The sequence below is a fragment of the Coregonus clupeaformis genome, chromosome 21 (genome assembly GCF_020615455.1).
Source record: "Coregonus clupeaformis isolate EN_2021a chromosome 21, ASM2061545v1, whole genome shotgun sequence".
Lineage (NCBI taxonomy): Eukaryota > Metazoa > Chordata > Actinopteri > Salmoniformes > Salmonidae > Coregonus > Coregonus clupeaformis.
In genome coordinates this window covers 46,970,387-46,991,299 of record NC_059212.1, presented here as the reverse complement: position 1 = coordinate 46,991,299, position 20,913 = coordinate 46,970,387, and the positions used below count along the sequence as shown (strand labels likewise).

At 44.5% G+C, this 20,913-nt stretch overlaps 1 protein-coding gene across 2 annotated transcripts in view; it reads right to left on the bottom strand.

Moving 5' to 3' along the window:
• The window catches only part of LOC121534666 (netrin-G1-like), a 186,285-nt gene extending 172,240 nt beyond the window's left edge, over positions 1-14,045 (bottom strand). For both annotated transcript variants that reach the window (XM_045205939.1, XM_041841247.1), the window contains exons 1-2: positions 13,797-14,045; positions 1,840-2,547 (exon numbers count right to left, since the gene is read on the bottom strand). In XM_045205939.1, the coding sequence (XP_045061874.1) occupies positions 1,840-2,103 (264 nt within the window). In that variant the 5' untranslated portion in view covers positions 2,104-2,547; positions 13,797-14,045. The remainder of the gene's footprint in view (positions 1-1,839; positions 2,548-13,796) is intronic.
• Positions 14,046-20,913: the final 6,868 nt, after the last annotated feature.

Sequence of the window (20,913 nt, the reverse complement as noted above, 5' to 3'; positions counted from 1 at the left end):
CATTTTTAATTCAGAAAGGATGTTTGTGAAATTTTTTTTTTATATTTTTCATACTGGCCCCCCGTGGGAATCAAATCCACAACCCTGGCGTTGCAAACGCCATGCTCTACCAACTGAGCTACATCCCTGCCGGCCATTCCCTCCTCTACCCTGGGCCAATTGTGAGTCTGGATTAACTGATTCGAGTGCCTTAGACCACTGCGCCACTCGGGAGGTTAAGTGGAAAAGTGAAAGCAACCAACTGTAGACGTTAGCCGAGGCATGATGTCGGGGAAAGTGCATCCGCGACAGCCGAATGTCGGACACTTCAAAGGGGATGTTGAAAATCACAGAGGAAAAATGTGCTCTTACTGTGTGTAATGACTATTCTATTATTTAAAAAACTTTCTCAGAATTGTGTTGATAAACTGATCAGCAAACGCTTGAATGAGCCAACCCCCTTGTCTTCAGACAGACAGACAGACAGACAGACAGAATGGTATTGGTAACACAAGGACAGAGGGACAGAGACCCAGTCTGCTCAGAATATTGAACTATCCATCTACTCATGATGAAATTCTGGAACTCATGGGGTGGGAAATTAGTTTATTTGTCCCGACCATGCAGCATGGTGCCTTGTGATTGGCTGACAGGAGCTCATCTACGTGCTCTCCACATTGCCATAGTAACTGTGGGAGGCTTCTGAGACTAAGGCCAGGAGTGCCAGTCTGACTGTGTGCCCGCTAAGAATGTCAACAGATAAAAACAGAATATCTCTCTCGCACACATACACACACACACAAACACACACAAACACACACACACACACACACACACACACACACACACACACACACACACACACACACACACACACACACACACACATACACACACACACACACACACACACACACAAACATACACACACAAACACACACAAATACACACACACACACACACACACACACACACACACACACACACACACACACACACACAAACACACACACACACACACACACACACACACACACACACTCCTACTCTGAGACGCTCTTCTCTCTCGTTAATCTTACCGAGCGACTAAATGTCTCTCTGTGCCATCTGGAGTTTGGGGAGGAAAAAAAGTTTTCAGGAGCCACTTTTATTTTAACGAGACTTGGTAAATATTTATATTTACTGTGTAGATCCTCATTCTAATCAAAGATCTCTATTGTGCGTGTTTGGTTTGACTTAAAGGTAGATTTAGCGTTATGACATCACCATACACAGCGGGGCAACTTCCTGCTCACAGTTCTACTATACAGGACGTCAACAAGAGCAGGATGGGAATCTAATCCAAGACCGACACTATCCCAATTTCACCCCTCCACACGCATGCAAGCACGCAGGTACACATATACACACCCCAGTGTATACATCCCGTTGTGTAGCTGTATGAGTCCATTCATCGTGTTGCCATCGTCCAGTCCAGTCCAGTCCAGTCCAGTCCTGTCTAGTCCAGTAAATCCAGTCCAGTATTGTCCAGTCCAGTTAGTACAGTCCAGTACAGTTAGTCCAGTCCAGTCTACTCCAGTCCAGTCCAGTCCAGTCCAGTATAGTTAGTCCAGTTAGTCCAGTTAGTCCAAGTAGTCCAATCTACTTCAGTCCAATCTAGTCCCGTTAGTCCCGTTAGTCCAGTCCAGTACAGGCAGTCCAGTCTAGTCCAGTCCAGTCTAGTCCAGTCAGGAACCAACCTGCTCATTCACCACCATCACAGCCAACTGTGTGTGTGTGTGTGTGTGTGTGTGTGTGTGTGTATTTGTGTGTCCATACACGTGTGTGTGTGTGTGTGTCCTTCTCCATCACAGTACTCACCAGTGTGCAGTATGTCTCAGGTGGGTCTCCACAGGTGATATTGGGCGGGTCCAGGCTGACGGTCAGGTACTTGGTCATGACCGTGGCTTCTGGTTGACAGGCCGTGTAGTCCCATGTTAACCCTTCCTCTGTGTAGATCTGACTCTTACACACATCATAGTGGGCCCAAGCTGCTGGGTATTGCTGCATGGCCACACACACACTCACACACACACTTACACACACACACACCGCCTGCAGTGTCACCATCTCCGGACAACGCATCGCAGGTCTGTCTTTTGTCCCTCCTATTGTGACTAAGTGGTAGGTTTTTACTGTCCCTTTGTAGACACACAAAGAGAAGATGGACGGAGAGAAGATGGACGGAGAGAAGATGGACGGAGAGAAGATGGACGGAGTACTTTGAGAAGGTGGGAGCGTCACTTGGGAGGAGGGGTTAACATGTTACTGTGTGTGAGCAGCTTCAGGCTACTGTCATTCCTCTTCATTCACTGGTCTTTGTGTGACCGGGGAGAAGCTACAGTCACTGCTGTGGGACCAGGCTGTAGCTACAGTCACTGCTGTGGGACCAGGCTGTAGCTACAGTCACTGCTGTGGGACCAGGCTGTAGCTACAGGTGCTTTACCGGACTGTGTTGTTCTTCTGGTGAAGTTTGGTCTCAGGTTGGGGTGTTGTCAATCATTGTTGTCACTGTGGTCAGTCAGTGCTCTGTGAGAGAGAAGGAGAGAAGGAGAGAAGGAGAGGAGGAGAGGAGGAGAGGAGGAGAGAAGGAGAGGAGGAGGAGAGGAGAAGAGGTGGAGAGGAGGAGAGGAGGTTATCTTACAGTCAAGGATCAGGTTGGAGCTTAGGAGAAAGCAATGGAAGAGAAGTGGATTAGTAGATACGTGGTCAGTGATCACACACAAGCGCACACACACACACATACATGCACACATACACACACACACACACACACACACACACACACACATATACACGCAAGCACACACACACACACACACACATACATGCACACATACACACACACACACAAACATACACGCACACACACACACACACACACACAAACACACACACACACGCAAGCACACACACACACACATTCATGCACACATACACACACACATACACGTACACACAAACACATACTTTTTCTTATTTGACCACTGTTATCTAACCCTACAATAATGGCTCAGCTGAAATACACAATTTATAAAATGCGTCTTTGCTCGGATGTGAAACTTCATGTTCATTAGAATTCCACACAAAGCGGTTCTTTTCCACGTGTCGAAAAATTTAAATTGATTTTCCGGTCAGCCCCTTTTTATTTGTTGGAATTTAAGAGTTCAGTGTCTACATACAGCCTGAGTCCCAAATGGCACCCTATGTCCTATATAGTGCACTACTTTTGACCGAGGCCCTGTTCAAAAGTAGTGCACTGTATAGGGAAGAGGGTGCCATTTGGGACACAGGCATAGTCTCATTGTGTAACTACTCGCATCCTTTGGAGCGGTGGAGGGAGAGCAACTTGGGAGAGGAAAGTGGTGTGTTGAGGGATTGTGTTGCAGCTGTCACTGAGGACTTCCTGTTCCTGTAATGGTTACGTGGCTGCCTTCAGTGTGTGTGTGTGTGTGTGTGTGTGTGTGTGTGTGTGTGTGTGTGTGTGTGTGTGTGTGTGTGTGTGTGTGTGTGTGTGTGTGTGTGTGTGTGTGTGTCTGTGTGTCTGTTTGTGAGTGAGTGAGTGTGTGTGTGTCCAATCAAATCCAATCAAATATAAATGTATGTGTCACTGCTGACATCTTAACGTCTCCTAGTCCCTGACATCTTAACGTCTCCTATTCCCTGACACCTTAACATGTCTCCTATTCCCTGACATCTTAACGTCTCCTAGTCCCTGACATCTTAACGTCTCCTATTCCCTGACATCTTAATGTCTCCTATTCCCTGACATCTTAACATGTCTCCTATTCCCTGACATCTTAACGTCTCCTATTCCCTGACACCTTAACATGTCTCCTATTCCCTGACATCTTAACATGTCTCCTATTCCCTGACATCTTAACATGTCTCCTATTCCCTGACATCTTAACATGTCTCCTATTCCCTGACATTTTAATAAATCCTGTTTATGGGACCTACGTGGTTCTGGTTCAGGTTCTGACCAATATTTTAGCTTATAAATCAATCTGTGGACACCGTAGATCGAAATGGCTTGCATTAAGCGATAGCCCTGGTTCCCATGGACACAGTAGTATATTTGTCATGCTTGTCTGATGTAGGATGTGAAATCTGAAACCACTTCAAGCTGGGATGTCCCTCCTACCATTTCATTCACTCTTCCAACTGTCCATCAAACTCCTGGCTGAACCCTATGTCACAGCGAGTGGTTTCATCACTACAGCACATTCAGAGATCGATTTATAGACATGAATCAAAAATAATTCACAGATTTTAAACAAAAAACACTTTCTGTTTGTCATAGATGGACAAGATTAATATGAGATGAAAGGTGAGTTCAGGAAACCAAGCTTGTCACGACTTCCGCCGAGGCTGCCTCCCCTCCTAGTTCGGGCAGGCTTCGGCGTTCGTCGTCACCGGCTTACTAGCCACTGCCGCTCCATATCTCATCATTCCATTTGTCTTGTCTTGTCTATTACACACACCTGGTTCATATTCCCCTCATTAGTCCGTGTATAAGTGTTCCCTCTGCCCCCCTTGTCCTTGTGGGTGATTGTTTTATGTGAGTTGAGTGTAGCTCGGTGGAGCTACTCGTACCTTGTATTGCCGGGGTAGATGGTTTCCCCTGTGCCTGTATTTCGTTGTCGCTGTCCAGCGCAACTGTGTACGACGGAATAAACTCTGTATTCGGTGATTTACCATCCTGCGCCTGACTCCTTCTAATCACACTCATCACAAAGCTAGAGCTCTGTGTGACGCTCAGTGTTTATTTTTAAACCTTTATTTAAGTAGGCAAGTCAGTGGTGGGGGCATATCTTTTAACAAGAGAGACCTTTAGAAAATATGCACCATTTCTCTAACACTATACATTCTAAATGTATTTTACAGTTATATAAGGAAGGTGAAATCTAGTTAGTGGTTTTATCATTTGATTATACTATATTTAGAAAGCATACAAGTCATTTCAATCCTTATTCGTACAGTTTTGTTAAATAGGAAACACTGTACGTTTCATATTAACTTTAAGAATCAGTTGTCAGAGCACCTTACCGATCACTGCACCTGTACACAGCCCATCTGAAATTAGCCCACTCAACTACCTCATCCCTATATTGTTATTTATTTTGCTCTTTTGCACCCCAGTATCTCTATTTGCACATAATCTCTTGCACATCTAGCATTCTAATTGTAATTATTTTTCACTATAGCCTATTTATTGCCTTACCTCCATAACTTGCTACATTTGCACACACTGTATATATATTTTCTATTGTATTTTTTGACATTATGTTTTTTTACCCCATCTGTAACTCTGTGTTGTTGTTTTTATCGCTGCTTTGCTTTATCTTGGCCAGGTCGCAGTTGTAAATGAGAACTTGTTCTCAACTGGCTTACCTGGTTAAATAAAGGTTAAATAAAAAAATAAAAAATATTTTCATATTTGTTTTCATATTTGTACTTGTATAAGACTACTTGAGCTTGTGTCCTCAAAAGTGACTACACCTCAGAACTGTATAGGTATTTTTACCAGAAAGATGAGATTTTAACCTTTCTTGGAGTATGCAGCATTACTAGTTATTGTTTATGGCCCTCTCATGATAAATCATTAATTTCGGGGATTAATAGATCACATTTTAGATTACATGTAGTTACATTTAAGAGGTTTTTAACACGTCTCCTATTCCCTGACATCTTAACATGTCTCCTATTCCCTGACATCTTAACATGTCTCCTATCCCTGACATCTTAACATGTCTCCTATCCCTGACATCTTAACATGTCTCCTATTCCCTGACATCTTAACGTCTCCTATTCCCTGACACCTTAACATGTCTCCTATTCCCTGACACCTTAACATGTCTCCTATTCACAGACATCTTAACATGTCTCCTATCCCTGACATCTTAACATGTCTCCTATCCCTGACCCTTAACATGTCTCCTCTACCCTGACATCTTAACGTCTCCTATTCCCTGACATCTAAACATGTCTCATATACCCTGACATCCTAACACGTCTCCTATTCCCAGACATCTTAACATGTCTCCTATTCCCTGACATCTTAACATGTCTCCTATTCCCTGACACCTTAACATGTCTCCTATTTTCTGACATCTTAACATGTCTCCTATTCCCTGACATCCTAACATGTCTCCTATACCCTGACATCCTAACATGTCTCCTATTCCCTGACATCCTAACATGTCTCCTATTCCCTGACATCTTAACATGTCTCCTATTCCCTGACATCCTAACATGTCTCCTATTCCCTGACATCTTAACATGTCTCAAATTTCCTGACATCCTAACACGTCTCCTATTCCCAGACATCTTAACATGTCTCCTATCCCTGACCCTTAACATGTCTCCTATTCCCTGACATCCTAACATGTCTCCTATTCCCTGACATCCTAACATGTCTCCTATTCCCTGACATCTTAACATGTCTCCTATTCCCTGACATCTTAACATGTCTCCTATCCCCTGACATCTTAACATGTCTCCTATTCCCTGACATCTTAACATGTCTCCTATTCCCTGACATCTTAACATGTCTCCTATTCCCTGACATCTTAACATCTCCTATTCCCTGACATCTTAACATGTCTCCAATCCCCTGACATCTTAACATCTCCTATTCCCTGACACCTTAACATGTCTCCTATTCCCTGACATCTTAACATGTCTCCTATCCCCTGACATCTTAACATGTCTCCTATTCCCTGACATCTTAACATGTCTCCTATTCCCTGACATCTTAACATGTATCCTATTCCCTGACATCTTAACATGTCTCCTATTCCCTGACATCTTAACATGTCTCCTATTCCCTGACATCTTAACATGTCTCCTATTCCCTGACATCCTAACATGTCTCCTATTCCCTGACATCTTAACATGTCTCCTATTCCCTGACATCTTAACATGTCTCCTATTCCCTGACACCTTAACATGTCTCCTATTCCCTGACACCCTAACATGTCTCCTATTCCCTGACATCTTAACATGTCTCCTATTCCCTGACATCTTAACATGTCTCCTATTCCCTGACATCTTAACATGTCTCCTATTCCCTGACATCTTAACGTCTCCTATTCCCTGACACCTTAACATGTCTCCTATTCCCTGACATCTTAACATGTCTCCTATTCCCTGACATCTTAACGTCTCCTATCCCAGACATCTTAACGTCTCCTATTCCCTGACATCTTAACGTCTCCTATTCCCAGACACCTTAACGTCTCCTATTCCCAGACATCTTAACATGTCTCCTATTCCCTGACACCTTAACATGTCTCCTATTCCCTGACATCTTAACATGTCTCCTCTTCCCTGACATCTTAACGTCTCCTATTCCCTGACACCTTAACATGTCTCCTATTCCCTGACATCTTAACATGTCTCCTATTCCCTGACATCTTAACGTCTCCTATCCCAGACATCTTAACGTCTCCTATTCCCTGACATCTTAACGTCTCCTATTCCCAGACACCTTAACGTCTCCTATTCCCAGACATCTTAACATGTCTCCTATTCCCTGACACCTTAACATGTCTCCTATTCCCTGACATCTTAACATGTCTCCTCTTCCCTGACATCTTAACGTCTCCTATTCCCAGACATCTTAACATGTCTCCTATTCCCTGACATCTTAACATGTATCCTATTCCCTGACACCTTAACATGTCTCCTATTCCCTGACATCTTAACATGTCTCCTATTCCCTGACATCTTAACGTCTCCTATTCCCTGACACCTTAACATGTCTCCTATTCCCTGCCATTTTAACATTGCTGCATATTTAACCATTCTTAATAGAACCCAGATGACCCAGATTTATACGAACTGGGAATCAACACATCCAGCAGACTGACTCTGGAGCTGAAAAGGCTCTGAATAAACCCAGACATTGGTTGTGTCCCTGGTGTCGCCATATTCCCTTTTAAAGGGATACTTTGGGGTTTTGGCAGTGATGATCTCGTGGATACAATTTTTATGTCTCTGTGTCCAGTATGAATGAAGTTAGAGGTCGTTTTGCTAGCTTTAACACAATGACTGGAAGTCTACACTGTTAGAAAAAAATAAGTTCCAAAAGGGTTATTCAACTGTCCCCATAGGATAACCCTGTTTGGTTCCAGGTAGAACCGTTTTTGGTTCCAGGTAGAACCCTTTTGGGTTTAATGTACAACCCACTGTGGAAAGGGTTCTACCTGGGACCAAAATGGTCCTACCTGGAACCCTCTAAGCCTTTCTCTTTCTTTCTCTCTCTCTCTCTCTCTCTCTCTCTCTCTTTCTCTCTCTCTCTCTCTCTCTCTCTCTCCCTCTCTCTCTCTCTCTCTCTCTCTCTCTCTCTCTCCCTCTCTCTCTCTCTCTCTCTCTCTCTCTCTCTCTCTCTCTCTCTTCCTATCTCTCTCTCTCTCTCTTCCTCTCTCTCTTTCTCTCTCTCTCTCTCTCTCTCTCTCTCTCTCTCTCTCTCTCTCTCTCTCTCTCTCTCTCTCTCTCTCTCTCTCTCTCTCTCTCTCTCTCCCTCTCTCTCTCTCTCTCTCTCTTCCTCTCTCTCTCTCTCTTCCTCTCTCTCTCTCTCTCTCTCTCTCTCTCTCTCTCTCTCTCTTCCTCTCTCTCTCTCTCTCTCTTCCTCTCTCTCTTTCTCTCTCTCTCTCTCTCTCTCTCTCTCTCTCTCTCTCTCTCTCTCTCTCTCTCTCTCTCTCTCTCTCTCTCTCTTCCTCTCTCTCTCTCTCTCTCTCTCTCTCTCTCTTCCTCTCTCTCTCTCTCTCTCTCTCTCTCTCTCTCTCTCTCTCTCTCTCTCTCTCTCTCTCTCTCTCTCTCTCTCTCTCTCTCTCTCTCTCTCTCTTCCTCTCTCTCTCTCTCTCTTCCTCTCTCTCTCTCTCTCTCTCTCTCTCTCTCTCTCTCCTCTCTCCCTCTCTCTCTCTCTCTCTCTCTCTCTCTCTCTCTGCCTGTCCCTCTCTTCTGCTTGCTCTCCCGAGTCACAGATTAAACTTGTCCAGTTAACATCTGACGGCTGAATTTTTAACCTTAGTAGCACGGTAGACCTTTTCTCATACAGTTTATGTGACATTGTGTAAAGGTGTCATTCTGCTGACTTGTGTTGGTCTGACACACCGAGACAATGCTGTGTTAATCAGCAACCCAGAGTGTATTGTGTTAATCAGACACAAATAGTACTGTGTTAATCAGCACCCAAATAGTATTGTGTTAATCAGCACACAAAAAGTACTGTGTTAATCAGCACCCATATAGTACTGTGTTAATAGTACTCCTGAGTGGCACAGTGGTCCAAGGCACTGCATCGCAGTGCTAACTGTGCCACTAGAGATCCTGGTTTGAATCCAGGCTCTGTCGCAGCCGGCCGCGACCGGGAGACTCATGGGCGTCGCACAATTGGCCAAGCGTCGTCCAGGGTAGGGGAGGGAATGGCCGGCAGGGATGTAGCTCAGTTGATAGAGCATGGTGTTTGCAACGCCAGGGATGTGGGTTCGATTCCCACGGGGGGCCAGTATAAAAAATAAAATAATGTATTCACTAACTGTAAGTCGCTCTGGATAAGAGCGTCTGCTAAATGACTAAAATGTAAAATGTTAATCAGACCCAAGCAGTACTATGTAAATAAGCACCAAAATAGTACTGTGTTAATCAGACCCAAATAGTACTGTGTTAATCAGAACCCAAATTGTACTGTGTCAATACAACCTCAGCCCTGTCTATCATCTATACAACCTCAGCCCTGTATATATCCTATACAACGTAAGGCCAGTCTATAATCTATATAACCTCAGCCCTGTCTATAATCTATACAACCTCAGCCCTGTCTATAGTCTATACAACCTCAGCCCTGTCTATAATCTATACAACATCAGCCCTGTCTATAATCTATACAACCTCAGCCCTGTCTATAGTCTATGCAACATCAGCCCTGTCTATAGTCTATACAACCTCAGCCCTGTCTATAGTCTATACAACCTCAGTCCTGTCTATAGTCTATACAACCTCAGCTCTGTCTATAATCTATACAACCTCAGCCCTGTCTATAGTCTATACAACATCAGCCCTGTCTATACAACCTCAGCCCTGTCTATAATCTATACAACCTCAGCCCTGTCTATAGTCTATACAACCTCAGCCCTGTCTATAGTATATACAACCTCAGCCCTGTCTATAGTCTATACAACCTCAGCCATGTCTATAGTCTATACAACCTCAGCCCTGTCTATAGTCTATACAACCTCAGCCCTGTCTATAGTCTATACAACCTCAGCCCTGTCTATAGTCTATACAACATCAGCCCTGTCTATAATCTATACAACCTCAGCCCTGTCTATAATCTATACAACCTCAGCCCTGTCTATAGTCTATACAACCTCAGCCCTGTCTATATTCTAAACAACCTCAGCCCTGTCTATAATCTATACAACCTCAGCCCTGTCTATAGTCTATACAACCTCAGCCCTGTCTATATTCTATACAACCTCAGCCCTGTCTATAATCTATACAACCTCAGCCCTGTCTATAGTCTATACAACCTCAGCCCTGTCTATAATCTATACAACCTCAGCCCTGTCTATAGTATATACAACCTCAGCCCTGTCTATAGTCTATACAACCTCAGCCCTGTCTATAGTCTATACAACCTCAGCCCTGTCTATAATCTATACAACATCAGCCCTGTCTATAATCTATACAACATCAGCCCTGTCTATAGTCTATACAACCTCAGTCCTGTCTATAGTCTATACAACCTCAGCTCTGTCTATAATCTATACAACCTCAGCCCTGTCTATAGTCTATACAACATCAGCCCTGTCTATACAACCTCAGCCCTGTCTATAATCTATACAACCTCAGCCCTGTCTATAGTCTATACAACCTCAGCCCTGTCTATAGTATATACAACCTCAGCCCTGTCTATAGTCTATACAACCTCAGCCATGTCTATAGTCTATACAACCTCAGCCCTGTCTATAGTCTATACAACCTCAGCCCTGTCTATAGTCTATACAACCTCAGCCCTGTCTATAGTCTATACAACATCAGCCCTGTCTATAATCTATACAACCTCAGCCCTGTCTATAATCTATACAACCTCAGCCCTGTCTATAGTCTATACAACCTCAGCCCTGTCTATATTCTAAACAACCTCAGCCCTGTCTATAATCTATACAACCTCAGCCCTGTCTATAGTCTATACAACCTCAGCCCTGTCTATATTCTATACAACCTCAGCCCTGTCTATAATCTATACAACCTCAGCCCTGTCTATAGTCTATACAACCTCAGCCCTGTCTATAATCTATACAACCTCAGCCCTGTCTATAGTATATACAACCTCAGCCCTGTCTATAGTCTATACAACCTCAGCCCTGTCTATAGTCTATACAACCTCAGCCCTGTCTATAATCTATACAACATCAGCCCTGTCTATAATCTATACAACATCAGCCCTGTCTATAGTCTATACAACCTCAGCCCTGTCTATAGTATATACAACCTCAGCCCTGTCTATAGTCTATACAACCTCAGCCCTGTCTATAGTCTATGCAACATCAGCCCTGTCTATAGTCTATACAGCCTCAGCCCTGTCTATAGTCTTTACAACCTCAGCCCTGTCTATAGTCTATACAACCTCAGCCCTGTCTATAGTCTATACAACCTCAGCCCTGTCTATAGTCTATACAACCTCAGCCCTGTCTATAGTCTATACAACCTCAGCCCTGTATATAGTCTATGCAACATCAGCCCTGTCTATAGTCTATACAACCTCAGCCCTGTCTATAGTCTTTACAACCTCAGCCCTGTCTATAGTCTATACAACCTCAGCCCTGTCTATAATCTATACAACCTCAGCCCTGTCTATAGTCTATACAACCTCAGCCCTGTCTATAGTCTATACAACCTCAGCCCTGTCTATAATCTATACAACCTCAGCCCTGTCTATATTCTATACAACCTCAGCCCTGTCTATAATCTATACAACCTCAGCCCTGTCTATAGTCTATACAACCTCAGCCCTGTCTATAGTCTATACCACATCAGCCCTGTCTATAGTCTATACAACCTCAGCCCTGTCTATAGTCTATGCAACATCAGCCCTGTCTATAGTCTATACAACCTCAGCCCTGTCTATAGTCTATACAACCTCAGCCCTGTCTATAGTCTATACAACCTCAGCCCTGTCTATAGTCTATACAACATCAGCCCTGTCTATAGTCTATACAACCTCAGCCCTGTCTATAGTCTATACAACCTCAGCCCTGTCTATAATCTATACAACCTCAGCCCTGTCTATAGTCTTTACAACCTCAGCCCTGTCTATAGTCTATACAACATCAGCCCTGTCTATAGTCTATACAACCTCAGCCCTGTCTATAGTCTATACAACCTCAGCCCTGTCTATAGTCTACACAACCTCAGCCCTGTCTATAGTCTATACAACCTCAGCCCTGTCTATAGTATATACAACCTCAGCCCTGTCTATAGTCTATACAACCTCAGCCCTGTCTATAGTCTATACAACCTCAGCCCTGTCTATAGTCTATACAACCTCAGCCCTGTCTATAGTCTATACAACCTCAGCCCTGTCTATAATCTATACAACCTCAGCCCTGTATATAATCTATACAACCTCAGCCCTGTCTATAGTCTATACAACCTCAGCCCTGTCTATAGTCTATACAACCTCAGCCCTGTCTATAATCTATACAACCTCAGCCCTGTCTATAGTCTATATTCTATACATCCTCAGCCCTGTCTATAGTCTATACAACCTCAGCCCTGTCTATAATCTATACAACATCAGCCCTGTCTATAGTCTATACAACCTCAGTCCTGTCTATAGTCTATACAACCTCAGCCCTGTCTATAGTCTATACAACCTCAGCCCTGTCTATAGTCTATACAACCTCAGCCCTGTCTATAATCTATACAACCTCAGCCCTGTCTATATTCTATACAACCTCAGCCCTGTCTATAATCTATACAACCTCAGCCCTGTCTATATTCTATACAACCTCAGCCCTGTCTATAGTCTATACAACCTCAGCCCTGTCTATAGTCTACACAACATTAGTCCTTTCTGTAGCCAGTACAACCCCTCGCTGCAGTCCATACAACCTCTGTCCATTCAGTATGAACCATAACCACTAGATTATTACTCAGACCAGAAATGAACTCACAGATTAACAAAGTGTATTATACAGTTCTTTGGATGCCGATGGCTCACCATATAAAAAAACACGCAACAACGTCACAAATTGGCCTTTTTAAATCAGATATTTGCCCAAAATTGGAAAATAATTGATTATTACACACAATTTTGTCAAATTTCGAAAGAGCATGACTACTTTTATTTCAATTGGAATCACACTATAGCTAAGGAATACTCACAGGTTTTCCAGGTGCACTCGAAATGATCTGTCATTGTAACCATTCAAAAAGTTCAGCATGCAAACTTGGAACAGGTGAGGGCTTAACGTAGGTTAATTACAGAGTAAGTGTGTTGCAAGAGTTCATGAAGCAGATTGCAATATCTGATTTAGTCCTTGTCACCCTCCCATATTGAAAACGTCTTTGTAAAATCGAAATCTATATCACAGCAGCCAACCGAGTCCTATGCGTAAAGCGCGCATTCAGAAAGCAACCGACAGTGCAAAACACCGCTCACGTTCTAAAAACGATAGAATATTAAACGAAGCGCTAAAATATCGATACAGCTAATCAACTTTCGTTTTAACTTCATGATCGGTTATTTCTCTACTTCTTCTTACCTTAGGCAATCTCTTTTGCATCGCTCCCTTTTCACGCAGAGCTGGAACTCCCGGGAGCTCAAACAGACACTTCTCTCCAGGTCTCTCTCATCTATTACCGCTCAGACTCGACTCCCGAGACACAGGAATCACCCCGAGACACGGGAAACCTCCCAATTTATCCTCAATCATCCGCTTCTTTTACGCAGCGCAGAGCTCCACTCAGGTTGCACATAAAATATTGTGTCATTCCACCTTGCGGGCGTTCCTCTGGTCTCGGGATCTTTCGTGATAACCCTGTAAACCCACCTAACTATCTCGGGATCTCTGCTCCCTGATTCGCTAAGGACAGAACCACAGAGCTCCAGACAGATAGCGTATGCGGAGTGGGTAATCGCGGGCTTGCCCACTGTGTCTGTACCACTTGTCTCAGGGGTCAAGAGTGACGGACTAGACTGGAGATGAGCAATATATTTATTCCTAATGTGAGCTAATAGGAATGGCGAGACGTATTCTTGTTCAACACTTGTCTCTCCCACTCTTCTTGGTCCTACAGATAACCTCTACCATAGGGGAGAGATGAAATCACCCCGGACATGGACTGATAGGACAGGAGAATAATATACCTGGAGTAGCCTAGCCGAGGTTATACCGGGGGAGGAATTGGGGGATGAGTGATGTATATAGGTGGCATCGCATTCTTGACCAAATCTGTCTATTTATAAAATGTGAAAATGTGTATTTCACGTGTGGTTTCCACTATAGGTTCATGGAATAATTATATCTATATTTCAGAATAAAACCTCACAGTAGTTCCTATCTTCCGATAACAATTTAGTTAGTTTGTGTAAACCAAATGCAGCTGTTTTCCATGCGTAATTTAATTGTATCAACACTTCCCTTGCTAATCTGTCAATTATAAAATGTAGATAACAAGACTGATATAACAATATAGGCATAAACAACTCAACATCAACATATCAAAGGAATAATGCATTACATTATCAATGGACATGCAAGTGTCATTCTCTAGCCTACTAATACTTTCACTCCACATGAGAAACGCAGACTGTAAAAACGCCTGTTACGCATTGTTCATGTATCCTTGAAGCCAATAAAGAAGTCAAGCGCTTACCTTTCCTTTCAAAGTTCAACAGTCATTGAAATAAACTCAAACGGGAACTCCTTGAAATAGACCATGCGTAAGGTGGTGACTTTTGAGCGTTTTGCAGGGAACAGAAGCAGGATGCAGCGGTGCTGCGGATGCTGTACGTGGCTCCCGCGGTGAGGAGTCATCGATGTCACATTCGCCCCTACAGGATGCCGAACAGTGGGGCAAACAAGTGTCGTGACGGGTCGGTTTGAACAAGCCGCTTAATGTTGGTGTATTGCCAAATCCGGGACCGGGAGATAGCACGATAACCGCACCGAATCTGAAGGTCAGCGTCATAAAACGGTGTCCATAGATTACTAATAGACCGTTGAAGTAGTGTTTTTTTTCTAGGATAGGCAAGTATCTTTCAGTGACCGTTTGAAACTCAGGACAGCACCACAGCAGCACCCGTGGTTTGTTATTTTCTCATCTGTATTGACGGGTTGCTCTTCACAAACCCTGAACACTTCAGCAAAACATCGATTACAATCTTAGAAAAAGCTACCCTATAATTTGGGTCAATATAGTATACATCATGTATCTGTATAAACATATATGAATGGATCAATCAATCAGAAAATCCACTATAGACTACTGGTTTGAAACCATGAGGTGCCTTGCCAGTCACACATCTCATATTACAATTTCAAATTGTGTAAATAAGTCAAAAATAAATCATGAATCTCTTCAGAATGTCAATTGATAATAAACCACAGTGGATTGAGTAATGATGAGGAAGTCTGTATTCACAGCAGGACGTGTTTGTGTGTGTATATGTGCGCATGTGTTTTTTGTGTGTGTCTGTGTGTCTGTGTGTGTGTGTGTGAGTGTGTGTGTTTGTGTGTCTGTGTGTGTGTGTGTGTGTGTGTATGTGTGTGTGTGTCTCTGCGTGTGTGTGTATGTGTGTGTGTGTGTGTGTGTGTGTATGTCCGTACGTGTTCCTGTACATGTGCGTGACTGAACCTCCCTCTGTCCTGCGTGACTGAACCTCCCTCTGTCCTGCGTGACTGAACCTCCCTCTGTCCTGCGTGACTGAACCTCCCTCTGTCCTGTGTGACTGAACCTCCCTCTGTCCTGCGTGACTGAACCTCCCTCTGTCCTGCGTGACTGAACCTCCCTCTGTCCTGCGTGACTGAACCTCCCTCTGTCCTGCGTGACTGAACCTCCCTCTGTCCTGCGTGACTGAACCTCCCTCTGTCCTGCGTGACTGAACCTCCCTCTGTCCTGCGTGACTGAACCTCCCTCTGTCCTGCGTGACTGAACCTCCCTCTGTCTTGCGCCTAGCTTGATATATTTAACTCACTTTTCTTGCAAAACATGTGCTTAAGCTAAGCTTCAAGGTCTTCCATGCACATTTGTACCGGTCCCCAAAGATGGTCAGTCTAATCGAATTCCTGCAACGAAAGTCCCATTAAAAAGATGCCATTTCCATATTGATAAAGGGCTATAAAATCTCAGGTCCTGTATTCTACTGAGCAGCACTTACTAGTCAGAAACAGGATATAAGGCCATGTGAGTCAGAAACAACTTTACCAGCCAGTCCGATACAACTTTACCAGTCAGATATAGCCTTTTCCAATCAGATACAGTCTATAAGGCCCAGTCAGGCCCTTGTGAGTCAGACAGAAGGCCCTATGGGAGCATGTGGTTGATGTTCATTTCGAAGAGAATGACATGTGAACCAGGATTAAAGTGTTATTTGTCATGATGTAGATGCTACAAATGTATTTGCATGTAAACCTATCCCTACTGTATGTGCTGTGAAATGTTTTTTTACATTCTGTGTTGGTTTTTGCAAATTAAAATAAATGTTGCAATTTTTCTTAGGGTTTCGGAGCTAGCCATGTATTGAACGTTGGTAGGATGCTTGTATCCACAAACCAACCATGCACTATCCTTGTAATTACAAACCAAACACACACTAACCTTGTATTCACAAACCAACCATAAACTAACCTTGTATCCACAAACAACCATACACTAACCTTGTATTCACAAACCAACCTTAAACTAACCTTGTATCCACAAACCAACCATACACTATTCTTGTATTCACAAACCAACCACACACTAACCTTGTATTCACAAACCAACCACACACTAACCTTGTATCCACAAACCAACCATACACTAACCTTGTATTCACAAACCAACCATAAACTAACCTTGTATCCACAAACCAACCATACACTAACCTTGTATTCACAAACTAACCATAAACTAACCTTGTGTCCACAAACCAACCATAAACTAACCTTGAATCCACAAACCAACCATACAATAACCCTATCAACATCAGTATTCAGGTCTTGCACCAGGTTTTAGGGTCTTTGAAATGGACAAAGACCCCTGGAAATAAAGCATTTCTGAGAACCCTTTTGTCCTCAGAACAGCCTCAATTCACCTGGCTAGTCTATGTCATGGAAAGAGCAATGTTTTGTACACTCAATGTAAAGTATATGGAACCCAAAAGGGTTCGACCTGAAAACAAAAAGGGTTCTCCTGTGGGGACAGCCGAAGAAACCATTTGGAATGCTTTTTCTAAGAGTACTCCACACCCCCAACCACCCCCCACCCCGAACCCCCCCCACCTCTCAGAGAGCTGTCTGAGAGAAATGAAGGGGCTTTTGTTTGATTCTGGTGTCTGAGGATTTATTGACTGCTTCAAAGACCAGTCCACCTGCCATCACTTTAATCATCTATGCACAGTATCTGCTGGCGTGTGTGTGTTGTCCTTTTCAACTTCCAGTCCTGCAGCCTCTGAGTCTGTCCTGTGTGTGGCAGGTGACTCTGAGTCTGTCCTGTGTGTTGCAGGTGACTCTGAGTCTGTCCTGTGTGTTGCAGGTGACTCTGAGTCTGTCCTGTGTGTTGAAGGTGACTCGGAGTCTGTCCTGTGTGTGGCAGGTGACTGAGTCTGTCCTGTGTGTGGCAGGTGACTCTGAGTCTGTCCTGTGTGTGGCAGGTGACTCTGAGTCTGTCCTGTGTGTTGAAGGTGACTCTGAGTCTGTCCTGTGTGTGGCAGGTGACTCTGAGTCTGTCCTGTGTGTGGCAGGTGACTCTGAGTCTGTCCTGTGTGTTGCAGGTGACTGAGTCTGTCCTGTGTGTGGCAGGTGACTCTGAGTCTGTCCTGTGTGTTGCAGGTGACTCTGAGTCTGTCCTGTGTGTGGCAGGTGACTGAGTCTGTCCTGTGTGTGGCAGGTGACTCTGAGTCTGTCCTGTGTGTGGCAGGTGACTCTGAGTCTGTCCTGTGTGTTGCAGGTGACTCTGAGTCTGTCCTGTGTGTTGCAGGTGACTGAGTCTGTCCTGTGTGTGGCAGGTGACTCTGAGTCTGTCCTGTGTGTTGCAGGTGACTCTGAGTCTGTCCTGTGTGTTGCAGGTGACTCTGAGTCTGTCCTGTGTGTTGCAGGTGACTAAGTCTGTCCTGTGTGTGGCAGGTGACTCTGAGTCTGTCCTGTGTGTGGCAGGTGACTCTGAGTCTGTCCTGTGTGTGACAGGTGACTCTGAGTCTGTCCTGTGTGTGGCAGGTGACTCTGAGTCTGTCCTGTGTGTGGCAGGTGACTCTGAGTCTGTCCTGTGTGTTGCAGGTGACTCTGAGTCTGTCCTGTGTGTGACAGATGACTCTGAGTCTGTCCTGTGTGTGGCAGGTGACTCTGAGTCTGTCCTGTGTGTGACAGGTTACTCTGAGTCTGTCCTGTGTGTTGCAGGTGACTCTGAGTCTGTCCTGTGTGTTGCAGGTGACTCTGAGTCTGTCCTCTGTGTGGCAGGTGACTCTGAGTCTGTCCTGTGTGTTGCAGGTGACTGAGTCTGTCCTGTGTGTGGCAGGTGACTCTGAGTCTGTCCTGTGTGTTGCAGGTGACTCTGAGTCTGTCCTCTGTGTGGCAGGTGACTCTGAGTCTGTCCTGTGTGTTGCAGGTGACTCTGAGTCTGTCCTGTGTGTTGCAGGTGACTCTGAGTCTGTCCTGTGTGTTGCAGGTGACTCTGAGTCTGTCCTGTGTGTTGCAGGTGACTCTGAGTCTGTCCTGTGTGTTGCAGGTGACTCTGAGTCTGTCCTGTGTGTTGCAGGTGACTCTGAGTCTGTCCTGTGTGTGGCAGGTGACTCTGAGTCTGTCCTCTGTGTGGCAGGTGACTCTGAGTCTGTCCTGTGTGTTGCAGGTGACTCTGAGTCTGTCCTGTGTGTTGCAGGTGACTCTGAGTCTGTCCTGTGTGTTGCAGGTGACTCTGAGTCTGTCCTGTGTGTTGCAGGTGACTCTGAGTCTGTCCTGTGTGTTGCAGGTGACTCTGAGTCTGTCCTGTGTGTTGCAGGTGACTCTGAGTCTGTCCTGTGTGTTGCAGGTGACTCTGAGTCTGTCCTGTGTGTTGCAGGTGACTCTGAGTCTGTCCTGTGTGTTGCAGGTGACTCTGAGTCTGTCCTGTGTGTGACAGGTGACTTGTAGCAGTGGTATACTCATGTCAGGGAACTGAGGTAACTAACTATCCCTGGTAGCTGTGTAATGTAGCTAAGAGGTTTTTTGGGGATCTGAAATCCGGGCAGGACCAACCCACCAGCTGGCCAATGGGGTCCCTTGTCTCCTGTCTCCTACCAGAGAGGAATCATGTTGTCTGTGAAAGAATACTAGAAGCTAGAGATAAGTGTCTTTCAGTGGCACACTTTCAGCCAGGTAGCTGAGCACCCGAGTGGGTGAAATCAGGCCATTGCCAGCCCAGACAGCTGCTGGATGGGGCCCCCTGTCTCCCCCTAGGCTAGATGAGGGTAAGGTGGGCATTCTGCCAGCCACACCTCACAGGGTGTGTTACATGCACACACACGCGCGCACACACTTAAATACAAACACACACACAGACACACACTAACAGACCCCTGGGCTGCGGGGACACGGTGAATTGTTCCCCACCTCCCAGTTCCAGACAGCAAAGGAACGTCTGTTCCACACACACACACACACACACACACACACACACACACACACACACACACACACACACACAGACACACACACACACACACAGACACACACACACACACACACACAGAGACACACACACACACACACACACAGACAGACACACACAGACACACACACACACACACACACACACACACACACACACACACACACACACACACACACACACACAGACACACACACACACACACACAGCCACACACACACACACAGACAGACACACACACACACACACACACACACACACACACACACACACACACAGAGAGAGACACACACACACACACACACATGTAAATGCACACACTGATATTATGTTTATATTACTGATTTTATTCTTTTCCCAGCGTTTTATAAGTCAGAATAAAAATAACTGACATTTCTACGAGCTTTTAAAGCCTCTCTCCATCATCAACAACTCACTACTCACTACTCAGTCTGGCTGCTAACCTCAGAGGGGAAATAATCTGAAACACCTGAAGAACGGCTACAAACTGGCTGAAGAAGGCAAAATACAACCAAACAACAACAAAGAAGCATTTTTTAAATCCACTTTGATTGTCCTACAAAAGTAGATGATGTTTCCTTTGCTCATCATGCACCTTGGATGGAGAGTGGAGTGACGATCAGGAAGACAACAGTACCTGTTGTCATGGTGACACACTGAGCTGGTTTCTGTTTCATTCAGACCTTCTGACACATGGAGCTCTGGTATTTCACTCTCTCTCTGTCTCTCTCCCCCTCTCTCAATTCAATTCAATTCAGTTTAAGGGCTTTATTGGCATGGGAAACGTATGTTAACATTGCCAAAGCAAGTGAAGTATATAGTAAACGAAAGTGAAATAATCAGTAAATATTAACAGTAAACATTACACTCAGAAGTTCCAAAAGAATAAAGACATTTCAAATGTCATACTATGTCTATATACAGTTTTGTAACAATGTGCAAATATTTAAAGTACAAATGGGAAAATAAATCAACATAAATATAGGTTGTATTTACAATGGTGTTTGTTCTTCA